At 31.7% G+C, this 14485-nt stretch overlaps 1 protein-coding gene across 5 annotated transcripts in view; it reads right to left on the reverse strand.

Annotated features, from left to right (window-relative positions):
- Positions 1-2755: 2755 nt before the first annotated feature.
- The window catches only part of LOC143249443 (serine/threonine-protein kinase VRK1-like), a 93815-nt gene continuing 82085 nt past the window's right edge, over positions 2756-14485 (reverse strand). For all 5 annotated transcript variants that reach the window (XM_076499291.1, XM_076499293.1, XM_076499292.1 and 2 more), the window contains exon 13: positions 2756-5022. In XM_076499291.1, the coding sequence (XP_076355406.1) occupies positions 4925-5022 (98 nt within the window). In that variant the 3' untranslated portion in view covers positions 2756-4924. The remainder of the gene's footprint in view (positions 5023-14485) is intronic.

Below are 14485 nucleotides of genomic sequence, written 5' to 3' on the forward strand. Positions count from 1 at the left end.
CATTATATTGCGTTTAACTTCTGGTCATTTTGAATAATGTTAATTCTCAAGCAATTGTTCATTCATTAAAAAACGTTCTTAGCATACATAAGTAAACAACCGCACATAACAACAGATACATGAAACAAACACCTTTCCTTTGAAAGCCTTCAGTCTTAGGTTAACAGATTCAAACTAGAAATGTATACATCTATTACAAGACTTGCTTACTCAACTTCTATTCTACTAGTTTTGTCTCAATTGTTTCAAAATAAAATACAAAAAAAACAAACAACAAAACTCGCAGGTATAAGATATACATTCATACGTAAAGCCCTTTACTTACTACTACTAACCTAATATACTTTATGTGTTAGAATAAAGCGTAACAATACCATTGCTGTACAGGAATACTCCATGGTTATTTCTTCTTGCAGTATTATAATGTTTGCTCTAAATTCATTATTTGTTCTGAATACATTGGACAACATTTTTCTCTGTTGCTAGAAAACATGCACCTGTATCTTAAGTAATTTGACGATGCTGATTTTAAAAATCGTTTTGGAAATTGCTCATCTCCTATAGTCTCGAGTTATGGTACATTCAAAATATTATATATCGTGAAAATAAAATTTTCTTGAATAACTTTGCTCATTGAAAATTGCATTTAAGAAGATATAATCTACATACCTCGGTTCTTTCATGTTTACAGCATAAAAAACAGGAATCAATGGCTTAGTGTTCACACTGTGCAAAAGTACAGCTATCAGGCTAAATTTGGCTGACTAGATAAAACGTTTTCATCCTTGAAAGTGATGTTCAGTACCTATTTCATGCAAAAAGTATCTTGTGTAATATAGCGAGAAGCAAGATTCTGATAAATTTCATCTTTTGTTCTTGAAATAACTTCATTTCTGTAAACGAGAACCATAAAGTTTCACACGCTGTTTTAAAAGACAAGTCACGAATCAGATAATTTAGCTCTTCTTGCATGACGAGACAGTTCATGTTGAAGTGTCACAGCATTGTATTCTTTGCAGGATAACTCTTCTGTTTCCAAATTTGCTGGTGGATATAGTACTGGAAGAACATCCCCATGAGGTACAGGTGTCCTTGCAGATGCAATATCTGAATATTTAATGTATTGTTTAGTTTTGCCTGAATATCTACAAACATTATTCATGCAAGAATAACAGTCAGTTAAATGATATTTTAACTCGTGCTGAAAAAGAGGGGAGCAAGTATTCCATTTGTGTAAAATGTACAACACGCACGTGAAGCTCAATGTATTTTTTTAAATAAGTCTCCCAAAATATTGACAGTAAGCTACCTTCTTGTACGTGATGTTTTTCCTTATTGAAATTGTAGAATATTTTACACAAACATAGCAGAAAGGCAGCTAGCATTCAAATTATTTTCTAAAAAATATAAACGCATTTATGTTTACAGAACTAGAGCTTAAAAGATTTTAAACGAAATCTTGCAGAATTTGATTGTATTAAGGTTGCAATGCAAGGAAGAAGATAGGACTTTGACTTCTTGAATGTTCTAGCAAACTGAGCAAATGTGTGTGAAAATGAGGAAAAAAGTAGTGCAATTTACTACAATTATTTGAAAAAGAAAAAGCAATATGAACAATATATTTAAAATTTCACACTAATACATATCAAATTATAAAAAAATGTTTGCTTTTTATCCATTAAGCTGTCCAAATAAACTTATTTTTACATTATAAATCTATTGTATTGAGTTTATTGCATGCTATTTCATAGTAATGATAAAATATTGAAATATTAAAATAACTCAGATTGTAGAGTACATTTTTTGAAACCAGAACCATCAAGTTACCCCAAACCACTTGAGTTTAAAACTTCAATATCAAACAGTTTGTTGTCAAGTGATGTATGCTGGCTTCACATTACATATCAAGAACCTATTAAGGTGATCTTGTTTCAAGTTACCTGTGTTATTTTCAAAGTTTATAGTATCTGTTACTGCTCATGGAAAATTTCCTAAAAGTGAAAGGATATTGAGAGCAGCATCCTTATATGGTTGTACAGGTGACATATGGAAACTACAGACACCTATAAATAACAAGAATGACAAATCACATTTGCACATTTCACGCTGACTAAATGTGAGGTTTCCTTGTATTAGTGAGCCTAATGGATGACCTAAAAGTTGTAACCATCAGCAAGAAGTGATGGTTCAGTGAACACACCACAAGTACCTATTATATTTTTGCTTTACATAAATAATGATTTACTCTGCACATCACTTTTTGTCTAGCCAACATACATTTACTGCCAAGAAATATTTATAGATATTACAATTAGAAATATAAGGTGCTCAAAAAGAATATCTGTATAATGATAGCACCATCACATGTACTTTTAAAACAGATGTAACATTAAGAAAATAAACTGTTTCATCAGTTTCAGAACATACAATTTCCATCTCTTTTACACTCTTAGCATAGGTAACATTTTAAGACAATTATTTTTATTAAAGCATCATAATACAGAAGTAGCAACACCACACCTATAATTTACTAAATTATTATAATGAACTCACAAAATGGATATGATACATCATACTTAATGGATGCTATGCTAAACAATAATGATTTGTTACTCACATCAGTGTATGTTTGGTTTAATATGATTTCCATTTCTTTCTAAACACCATCTGTAGTTAAGAACTTAAAATCATGGCTCACATGATTTTGTGTGTTTTTTTAAAGAAAATCTAGGAAATAAATTTCAAGTTCAGCAAGTTATATGAAAAAAACATTTATTAGTAATTGAAAATTTGAAAACATTAAAAAGAAATGAAAAGATCCAACTACACTTCAAAAAAAAGAGCTTACTGGTCATACTTTAGATGATCTATTGATAGTCCCTGTAATCCAAAAATCAATAAAAAAACTGTAAGAGTAGACCATAAGTAACTCATCAACACGTATATTCTGAAATTGTATTTTCTTTTTTTTACGAGTTTAGACATTCAGTAGACATAACAGATACAAATCTTTTTTTATATTCTACATACATCTTAATAGCTCTCAAACAGATTTCATCATTTTGTTTTTATGTTCCACAGCTCACTCTGTACACTACTATGCCATTGAACACATTCTTACTTTCAGCTGTAGGGTGTTTTAACTATGCCAGTCATTCTTCCTTTTATGATCACATAAATAACTGACTGGTCATCCAACCTCTGGTTACCAATCTAAAGTAGGGCCTGTTATGTCTGACACTTAAGAGTTTCTCACCATTAGATGCAGTTCAAATTGAAAACACCACATTGTCTATCATTCCAAACATCTCTTTGATCAAGTACAGCATGGAGAAGACTACAAGAATACAGATGCTGGACTAGCATTAATTAGAATAGATGTGTAGAAATGCCAACTAAAAAAAGACATTAGTTACTGTGATATAAATGTTTTACTACTAGTTTTGAGTTTCCAGCTCTTTCACACTTCAGCAGTACAGCTACAATTATTAGCTTTATTACTTCTTTTAACCTATAGAATTTAATTCTCAGCTTTAAGGAAGTTGATTTGGTTTATACTGTAAATATACGACCTGTTTTCAACCAAAATAGTTCTAATGAAATGCAAAATTTATGATGTCACATTGTACATACATGAAGAGACTATATATTATAATAAATATCTGTAAACATATGGTACGTTTTATAACCAAAGCAATTCCAGTGAAATTCTAAAACCACATGTGGTATTTATAATGTCATACTGTACATACACAATAAGACACTAATAAATAATTTGATATCTGTTGACAGAACACGCCTTAAAAGTGTTATCATCAGTCACAATTAAAAACCAGAAACTCATTAACTGGAATAAAATGCTCCATGACTCCAGTTACTAGAAAACATCTACTTTGCCATATATTTAAGTTTCATCTTCTTCAGGGGCCAGTGTTTTCTTTACTATATCCAGGTTTTTAAACAATTGGAAAACAAGACTAAAGGCATCTGTTATAATAAAATAATCAAATACTTACATTATGATTATCTATATTATACAGTTTATTTAAATTTGTTTGTCACAACTAAAATTTTTAAAACCATTGATGGTAAGTCATTAATCATATTTTTTCTTATTTTATAAACTAATGAAAATGCTTTATTTTTGGCTTTTGTATAAAGACATGCATGATTTATGTTACTGAAAGGTTGCTTTCATAATGTTTATACATAATTTATTACTGTTCATTTGTACAGCATTCTATGCATTCAGATCACAGTTTATTTTTCAATGTTTTACATTAAATTTTGTTATATAACTGAATTGTTGTTAGTAATTAATAATAATAATAATCTAAAAGTCTACATTTTCAGACTTTCACCCCACAAGAAAAAGGAAAAACTTTATTTCTAAGATTTATACATACACCCAAATCATGAAAAAAAGGATTCAATGCTATCAACAAATAAAGAAACCCACAAGTACATGGTAGAATTGTATCAACAATGGACACTCATTCTTGCTCTATCACAAACACATATATTCACATACACACACATAAAAAAAATTAAACTTTCAAACTTTACATGCATATCACTTTACATGGCCATAAAAGGCTTCTTATTTGTCTGTTTCATCTAAGGTAAACTACTGATTTAGTCTGTACATTTATTATTAAAATGTCTGTAAATCTTGCAAACACAAAGGGAATGTTAGTAACTTAGCAACTGACAACACAATTTACTGTTGATGAAACATCACCCTCCAGTCTATATTTAAGCTTTTTACCAATTCTGACATCAATTTTTTTGCATCTAAAAACTGACAACAAAACAAACATCAAAACGTTGTGCTGGGAAGAGCTGTCATTGATAAAACATTTTTGTTGCAATAAATGCAAAACTTTGACTGTACATTACAGAAGGGACTACAGATTCATCAGTACTAGACTTCAGGACTACAAGAATTGTTCAGTGCTGTTGCAGAGGCACGAGGTGATGTTTTGGAAGTAGTTGCCCTTGTCTTGCTTGTCTTTGTAATGCCTAAAAAACAAAGTAACAGCTTGTTAAAATTCTCATTATTATCTATAACTATAAAATCAACTAATTCAATAAAGAGAAATTGCTTTTAATTATAAGCTGATTTCTTTATCTAATTTCCTTAAAGTAATAATTACTAAATAATCATACATGTTACAAAAACATACAAATTCAGTGAATTGCCAACTAAAATATTAACTTTTAAATGCACACATTAAGACAACCACATCTAAGCACTACACCCTTGTGCAAATTAATTGAAACAAGACAGGAAAATTACGATTTTTTTCAATTTTTTGCATTTTATTACTCACAAATTAATACATGATATGACCACCTTTATTTTTCAGATAATTAATCTGCTTTGGCATCGAGTCCACAAGTTGACTGTAATCTTTACTAATTTTTGGATTGCAATACCACACCTCAATTATGGTCTCAATTAGCTTATCTTTCCTAGTACAGTCTTTTCCCCGATGTCTTTCTTTACAAATCGCCCAAAGATTTTCAATAGGATTTAAGTCCAGAGAGTTTCCAGGCCAGTACAGCACCTTTATTTGCATTGTAGTCATAAAATTCAGATAAATTGAATGGTGGCACGGAGCCAAATCTTGCTGAAAAATGCCAAGATCCATCTGGAAATCTCTTTTTCAATTCTGGAACGACTCTTCTCTGCAAAACTTCGATGTACTGTGGTCCTTGCATCATACCTTCTATGATACCTAAGCCTCTAATGCCTTAGTTGCTGAAAAAGCCCGAAAACATCTTCTTCAAGGGATGTTTTATAAACCGATTGATGTGCGATTCTCAAAGTTTCTCACCTGGAGATCTGGAAACATGCAGACCTCTTTGACCATGTATGAAAAAATGAGTCTCGTCACTAAATAACACCTTCCTCCATTGCATCCAGTTCTTGTATTTCAGACCCCATTGATACCATTTTTTCTTCATCGAGTTGGTTATAAGTTTTTGACTGGTCTCTTTGCCCTTCTAATGCAATTTTGAATGATGCAATATTCTTCAATATTTTGTTATATATCCCAAAAATAGATCGACCATACTGCAAAACATAGCTAATGACGCAGTCTATGTGAAAAAATGACTATTAAAGGAAATCAGCAGGTCCAGAGAGCCTACACTGGCCGCCATGCTGAAAATATTGTAAAATGACCATTTGTTTCAATTAATTTGCACAAGGGTGTATGTAAAAAGTAAAATGTCAAGAAAAAACTGAGTGGGTAAGGAAAACAACCAAAATGAAAAATGCACTAGTAATAAAAGCTGTTTTGAACTGAAATACACATTAATAGTAATTATGTAAACATACAAATACAGAAGTCACAAACACTGAATTACTGAATCTAGATTATTAATAGTACAAAACATTATCACTGTTGTATAATGAATTAATAATCTGTTTCCAAGTTCTTTGTATTTAAGATAATTTATAAATGTTTGGTCATGGAATATTATTACAGACGTGTTTTACAAACTGCAAAAACTCAGGCAAGTTCTTTGTAACCTTTTGACATTCTCAGTTTTATACATACCTAAATATTTTGACAGTTATATTTTCCTTCCATTAAATATTAAGTTTAGATTAACGTGTTGCAATATGTTCAACATGCACTAAATTAATCTGTTTGTTTCAGCTAGTGACTAACTATTGTCATTAATGCTGCACATGCTTAAAAATCAGTATATTATTATTATTTAGGAGTCAGCTTTTGCTAAATAACTTGTTACATTGTACATAAAAAGTTCATGTTCTGTTATTCCCAAGTATCTTAAAGGTCCATGTTTAACCCTAATGGAGCTCTGGTTAGTCACTTTTTTGAGAAACAATTAATTATTATTCAAACTAATTTACATGTCATATATTGACATAATCAGTTTATTATCTGGTCTATAAAATAACATTTAAATGCTGCTTTTAGCTACTTTCAAAGCTGAGCTTCACAAGCAATCATTCAAATCACATGCTGTTACATCTTAAAAAATAAAACAAATGTAAAAAAATGACTGTACAAACAAAACCATTAATAAAGAAGGAATATTACATGAAAAAAGAATGAATAATTGTATTTTCAAAGGGTTATAATTTATTAGGAATAATAAACCTATACTACTGGACAGGGAGAAAATAATCCAGGTAGGGTTGATTAATGAACTGCTGTAGTACCAATATGTTAGTAGTCAGCTAATATAAAGTTTTGTTTCTTTACAAAAATTACTAACTCAAAGGGAAATAAATTGGTGGTAAAAATATTAAGGTGAAAAAACAAAGTTTTGCACAATATAACTGCTCTCACAAAAACGTTTTAAAGGAATACCACATACTAATACAAGTTTTAGAGTGTAGAAAGCTATACCTGAAGCACAACACTATTAAATGTGTCACTCAACCAGCCACTATATTCTAAACTTCATGACTTTTATAACAGAAAGATCATTATAAATAACATTAAAACTATATATATTAATTCATTGTAAACCACCCAATCTGATGAGCTAAGATAACTTAATTATAACTGTTGCAGTGATGTTTGATCCTATAAAAGTACAGCCAGTGATATCATACTAACCAGTAGTATAGTCTTGGCACCTAGGACTGAAATAACACATGGCAATATTGTAGAAATCAAAGAAAAGGATTCTGCATGTGAAAAAATTGTATCAACACTATGTATTAGCAAGAGATGTATGCAAGACCCTGAAAAGGATGCATGGCAATGTTAATAATACAAACACTAAAAGCAAAAAGTCAAAACTTACCAAAAGTAATATTAAGTATCTCAGATTTCATTCCAAATACATTTTATGAGATAGACAATTACCAAGTACAGAATGTAACGTTAATCTTGCTGTAAATACAGGTATGAATAAGAACAATAATATACACATTAGCAAAAAGGGGTCTTTAATGGATGTCTGGTTGTTCAAAAACCAGCACTGAGAAGTAAACAAACCCAAAATTGAAATAGGTAATAGATCACATGTTTGGAGCTTCATTTTAGACAATGGTGCCAGTGATTTATATATAAATTATAGCATCCTGCCTGCTGACAATAAGACATATTCTAATTCATCAGGGAATGCCAATGATATCCCTCAATTTTATTCCTTTCCTCAGAAATTAACTTTCTAAATACATTCTAGACACATTAACCTTTCCACATCAGGGAATGCCAATGATATCCCTCAATTTTATTTCTTCTCACAAATGGAATATTTGCAAGAAACCTAGAAAGTCTTTATTGGTGACTCAGGACACGACCTTCAAAAATGGTGAGAGGTTATTCAATACAATAATAATTTTGCTCAAAATATACTTGGTTCAAATTACTTTACAGCTAATAAATACACATTTTTCTGCAGTGACATTCTTTCTAGATTATACTTGACTTTCCTTGTTTCTTTAAATCAATCTATTATTCTTGTTAATGTTACAGTTATTAATTTAAGGCTAGATTAACAACATCCCACTAATATTCTCCACATTATTTATTACCCAGTTTATAAATCAAACAATATCATCCTTCTTCCACTTCTTCATGTATCTTATTGTTTTCCATGTATTGTTAAACATCAATATCAATAATTTAGGTGTCATTTCTTTTTTAAATTTTTATAAATTTCATTCAGCTCACCACCCTGTCTTGAATTCTTTCCTTTCACTAAACTTTTACTCACTTTTCATCTTTTGTTCATCATTTTCTCTCTCTCTCTTTTTTTTTTTTTTTAACACCATTATTGCTCTTCCTATTTTAACTCAACATGCACACATGGGGTTGGCCCATCAGAATGACCCTCTCTGATGATTTAATATTTACTATAATTCCAATTTACTATGTATATCTTCATAAATTTAGAAAGCTTTTAGTAAATGTGACAAATTAGTTGTAACACACATTTTTTTTGTAGGGTATTCTTACCAATGATTCATTCCTGTGAATTTACGGAATCAGAATGTCAGTGTAATGTGATTTTCATGTTACAAATACAAATACTTTATTTAATCTTAGTTTTTGTTTAATTTACAAAGTCACTAAAAAACTCATAAATGATTGTCAAATGTTTTTCTTTAGTAAAACTTTATACTTTATTTGTTATTTTCTCTGCTCTAACACTAACGTGTATGAACTCGAATGAAAAGTACACTTTACTTTCTCTTGAATGACCACAGATACAAACAGTTACAATTAGTTATTTTAAGCATCTGCATATTCCTAACAGTTTCACAAGTGCTTTTACTTAAATTTATTGTTTTATTACTCTTTAAACTGTGTAACTGTTAAACTAAAATCATTTAGCAAGACCACAGCTCATGTTACACTAAACAAAGTATCAAATAAAATAACAGAGTTGTATGTACATCTTACCAAGAAATTTTATTTCCTGTATTTAAGTTTTACTATATAACAAAATAAGTTTTGAATTTTAACACTTTCATTGGCAACAAAAGTGCATGGAAACAGTTTTAGAAAGAGAGAAGGTAAAGTTGTTTGCTGTGGTCCACTTCAGTAAACAATTGAGAGCAGTCTGTAGCTGCCACTCAAAAAAGGATAAAAACAAATATATTGTAACATAAACATAGTGTCTAATGCATGTGGGCCACGTTACATTTACTCATCAACCTCAATCATATGTAAAGAGTGTGTCACACACCAAGTAACTGGAATTATGAAGAATTAACTTTCAGCTAAATGTGGATCAACTCCCAAAACCAAAGTAGGATAAAAAGTACAACAAACCAAATCCAGAATTACAGGGTCATGGAACTGAATCAACTCAACCATAATAATACAGTAATATCTGTAACTGGCATTATTAACAAAAATCGTAAATGCAAGGAAAAGACAACCTGCACCCAGAATTACAAAAAAGGACATGGAACATTTGCTTAACTTTAGGAAAATAGTAAGTATGTCTTATTGTTGGTATTAAAAAGCAGACAGTTCTCCAAACTCAATTGTAGGAACAAGGAAAGAGCCTCCTTCAACAGGAATTAATGAGAAGAAGGCCCTCTAATGCACACAACTGTAGTAATAGGGCAGTGCCATCCAAAACCCTCTATTAAGATGAAGATCACATGTAGATTGGACCTGCTCCAACAAACTGTCCACTTGAGAAAAAAACCTGAATGTATAATCAAGAGTACACATTACTTGAAAGGAGCAATAAAAGGAAGTGACAGGTGAAGACAAAACTTGGAGAAATAGGTGGTGTTAGATAAGGCTGCCTGATAGCTAGAAATGCTCAAAGCAGATAAGCTTTTGTTAAACAACCCACAAAGAACTGGGAAAGATGAGCTGGGGGTAGGAGGAGGAAAACGTATCAAATAGACCAAAAGAGGAAGGGAGGCCATCACCTTTGGAAAAAAGGACATGAAGAAGGTTTGATGGATCAGAAAAGGAAAGATGCAACATGTCGATCCAGTTCCTAGGATCAGGCAGTGAACCTGAAAGAAACAATGTGTGAAGATGGAGTGTGGTGACATCTGGATGGACAATGTCCAACAAAGATTTACAGAGGAAAGATCAAAACTATCCACAACCAAATTTTGGATGCCAGGAACGTGGCAAGCTAAGATTACCAGAAAAAAAAAAGAGGGATCAACAGTCTGCTCAGTGATGAAAGTGACCACTATGCAATTGTTGAAGTGCACCATAACCATTTTTCTTTGCAGGAGAGAAAGTGTGGAAAAAATTGATGAACTGCCATAAGTTCAGGAATGTTGATATGGAGAGAAGACTCCTCAACTGATTAGACACTGGAAATCTTCTCAACATCAAGGTGAGCATACCAACCCTCTGAAGATGCATGTAGGAATAAACATAAATTTGAGTGAGATGAAGGAAGCAGAACCCCTGCTGTGGTCTGGTTCCTGTCTGCCTACCAAACAAGGCCAAATTGAGGAAGAAAGGGTAATAGGGTGGTCCAAGGGACCCCAGTAAAAGTATCACTGATTGAGGAGTGTCCACTGAAAGGAAATACATATGAACACAACCCATAGGTATAAGAGCTTTCAAGGAAGTTCACATCCCAAAAAGAGATAAAACCACTTAAGCTGTCAGAGAATGTAAGATCTGGTGGACCGTTTGCTCCAAATCCCAAAGTAAAAGAGGAGAAGAATGGTCCCAGCTGAGGTTGGATTTTAAGAAAAACTCAGAATTAACAAGTTATTAGTGGGGAGTAAGAATGGATTTCTCCATCTTTATCAGGAATGTCATCAATGTTGCCTTTTGTAGGAGTAGATGAGTCTGGTCTTTGGACTGTAAATGGGAAGAAGCAAGCAGGAGCAAGTCATCCATATTATAATGAGTGAGCAGACCCATCAACTGAAGATATTAAGTGACAGTAATTTACCTCCCAAAAAAAACACATATGGAGCTGTGGTTAACTTAAACAGTAGGGACCTAAACTAAATAAAACTCAAATGTTAGTTATAAAAACTAATTAATGATGTGGATATTGTGTGGGGACAAACCTCAAGTTGTAGAGTGCAAGGAGAAAATCTGATTCTAGTATCAAGAATGTAGGAAATGTAGCTGAAGCAAAATATGTATGTAAAATGGCTGGTATGGATTGAGAAAATTTTATGTCGGGGAGCAAACAAACTTCTTTGGTCATCGTCAGGTTCACAAAGAAAGAAAGAAATAACTGACCAATAGCTGATCATGTTTCAAGGAGGTTGTGTAATTGAGTGTAGGAATGTAAGAGGGCATGCTTAGATGTTTGATTATATTTATTACTAGAGGTATAAAGGTGTCCCTTTGTATTGGTTTATTTTGGGGTTGAGTTGTTGTATAAGGCTTCTTTAATTTTGTATTTATATTTTGTTTGTTTATTTAGTATTTAGGTGTTTTTTATGGTTATGTAGTGTTTGTTTGATTTGCAGTGTTTAAAAACATGTGAAGGTGACTTTTTGTGTTCTTTGAATCTGGTTTCTATTTTTCTACTTGTTTCCCCTCTTCACACATGTGGTCAGCTGTCAGTCAGTTACCTCTTTCTTTCTTTGTAAACCTGATGATGACCGAAGACGTTCGAAACGTTGTTCGCTCCTCTACATAAAATTTTTTCAATCCATACCAGCTATTTGAACAAATATATTTTTCTCTACAAGTGGGTTTTCTCATCATCATGGATAGCTGAAGCAAAGTTCAGCCCTAAGAACGAGAAAGAAATGAACAGAGCAATGTTGTAATGCACAAAAATTAAGTACTAAACTGTCAAAAATTAGGATTGTAAGACACATTTACCAATAAAAAAAATTCAGATAGAACAATGATTTAGATCAGGGGTTCCAAACTGGTGGGTCACAAAGCCTTGGCAGGGGAGTCACGTAGCCTTGTTAGAAGTAGCTTGGGATAACATTAATTTTATTTCATCAATTACATTTTCATGTCGCGAGTGCCAAAAGGTTGGGAACCCCTGATTTAGATGTTACTAACAGAAATATGTAAAGTATAGACTATCTAATCATATCAAGTTAGCAAAGTATTCATTATAGAACTGAGAACTCACAAAACATTGAAATTTACCTTGTCTACAAAGTAATATTAAACATCTAACTTAAAATAAATTTAAATTAATGTAAGTAACAAAAGCAGAAAAGGAGAAAAAATTACTAGCCTGTAAATTAAGACCTCTACCTCATCTGTAGATAGTAAAACTGGAATCCTGGTAAGTCTTCCACTAGTACTCTTGACTTTTAACAGAACTATCGTAGTCAATACATTGAATCACCAATTCATACGAAATTCTTGTAAGATTCAGTAACAAGAAAGAAATGCAAGAAACAATGAGGAAACAACTGTTTGCAAACACAGTAAAAAACTTGAAAAAAATGAAATGGTAAATAAGTATAATCAGAAATGGTAGCCATAAGTGAAAAAATACATCTAAATAAAGCTTTGTCAACTGAGAAAGTCAGGATTGAAAGGGAATAGCAGAGGGGGCCAGCTTCACCAGTGTAGGTGGCACAACACGATACACAGAGAGTAGTCACATGATATGTACATGTTCAAAAATGGTATGAAATAGATAGGGTATATAAACTAATGCACTGAGTACAAAACGTTTTCAGCAATGCTTAGAAGGTAGAAAGGAGATCAAGATAGCTCTGCATGAGATTAGTGGAAAGAAGACCATATCAGAAGCCTTTGCTTAAGAAAAATGATTTGTTACAAAATGAATGGCTTAAGTTCAAAGGCACTTAAAATTAAGCTAAGCATTTATGTACAATTGTTACTAAACTGCATTATGATCAGTTTCCTAACATTTCAGAATTGTGTCAAATAGCTTTAATCTATTGTGTATGAAGCACTTATTGTGAAAGCCTTTTCTGTACAAAAGAAGCATCAAAACACAATTCAGATGCTTTATGATGAGTGAAAGAAAATTGTTTAATGAAAATTAAAATATAACATCCTGAAATTTCATTATATGATCACAGGCCTGCAATTAAAATGTGGGACAATAATAAGAACAGAAGGATACAAACAGAAAATTCAAGAAAATGATAAATAAAGGGTAAATTGTAATTGTTTTTGTAGTACAGTGGAACCCCTCTAAGTGACCACCCCTTGAAAGTGGTCATTCAATTCACAGTCCCGGTTTTGTTTACATAATCCCTAATTATGTACAGTGGAACCCCTCTAACCAGGCCAGTTTGTATCAGTTCCAAAGGTGGCTGCTTTAGAGGGGTTCCACTGTACTTTCTTGATGCCAAATACATAAGAACTTTTATGAATGATTCAATTGCTATATACACCAATACACAGATGCTGATCACGATAATAAATCACTGACCATTTTTGGCAGATACTGATAGAAGTAAAATTGGACCAGTGTTGCACTGATATGGCAAAAATTATCTAGAGCACTGAATAACACATCAACTTTTAGTCTCACATGTTTTAATTTCTTAACTTAAAAAGAAAATATTTTTATAAATCCATAATATTTCCCAGTATAATAATAACATATTCTTTTGTTCCTTCTCCTCCTCTTAATTCATTAACCACCTCCCTCTCTTACATTTATAACAAAAATACTACAAAGGAAAATGTAATTTTCACAGCTTCCAGTCTTTGTTTACAAAGTCATAAATCTGAAAATCAGACCAACTTGCACAAACCTGTCCAGTCCTCTTGTTTATAAATAACTAATAGTTTTTTCTGATATTTTAAATAGTTTATAACTAATAGAAAGTCCAAGTTTAAGTTGCTGAATGATATATAATGCTTCAATGTTTTCAGTACCTTGTAATGTCAGTTTTGTTTTCCGTTTGTAAACTTATATCATACAGTGTTCAAAAATTAAGGAGCTAAGAGAATTTCAATTCTCTTTTATAAGATAATAAACATTCTTGACAAGATGTACTCATGAACAGTTCATACATAACACCATTCAATAGATAAATGCAAGCTACACATTTAATAATTGATTTATAATTTATATA

This window comes from Tachypleus tridentatus, chromosome 4, assembly GCF_004210375.1.
Source record: "Tachypleus tridentatus isolate NWPU-2018 chromosome 4, ASM421037v1, whole genome shotgun sequence".
Taxonomy (NCBI): Eukaryota; Metazoa; Arthropoda; class Merostomata; order Xiphosura; family Limulidae; genus Tachypleus; species Tachypleus tridentatus.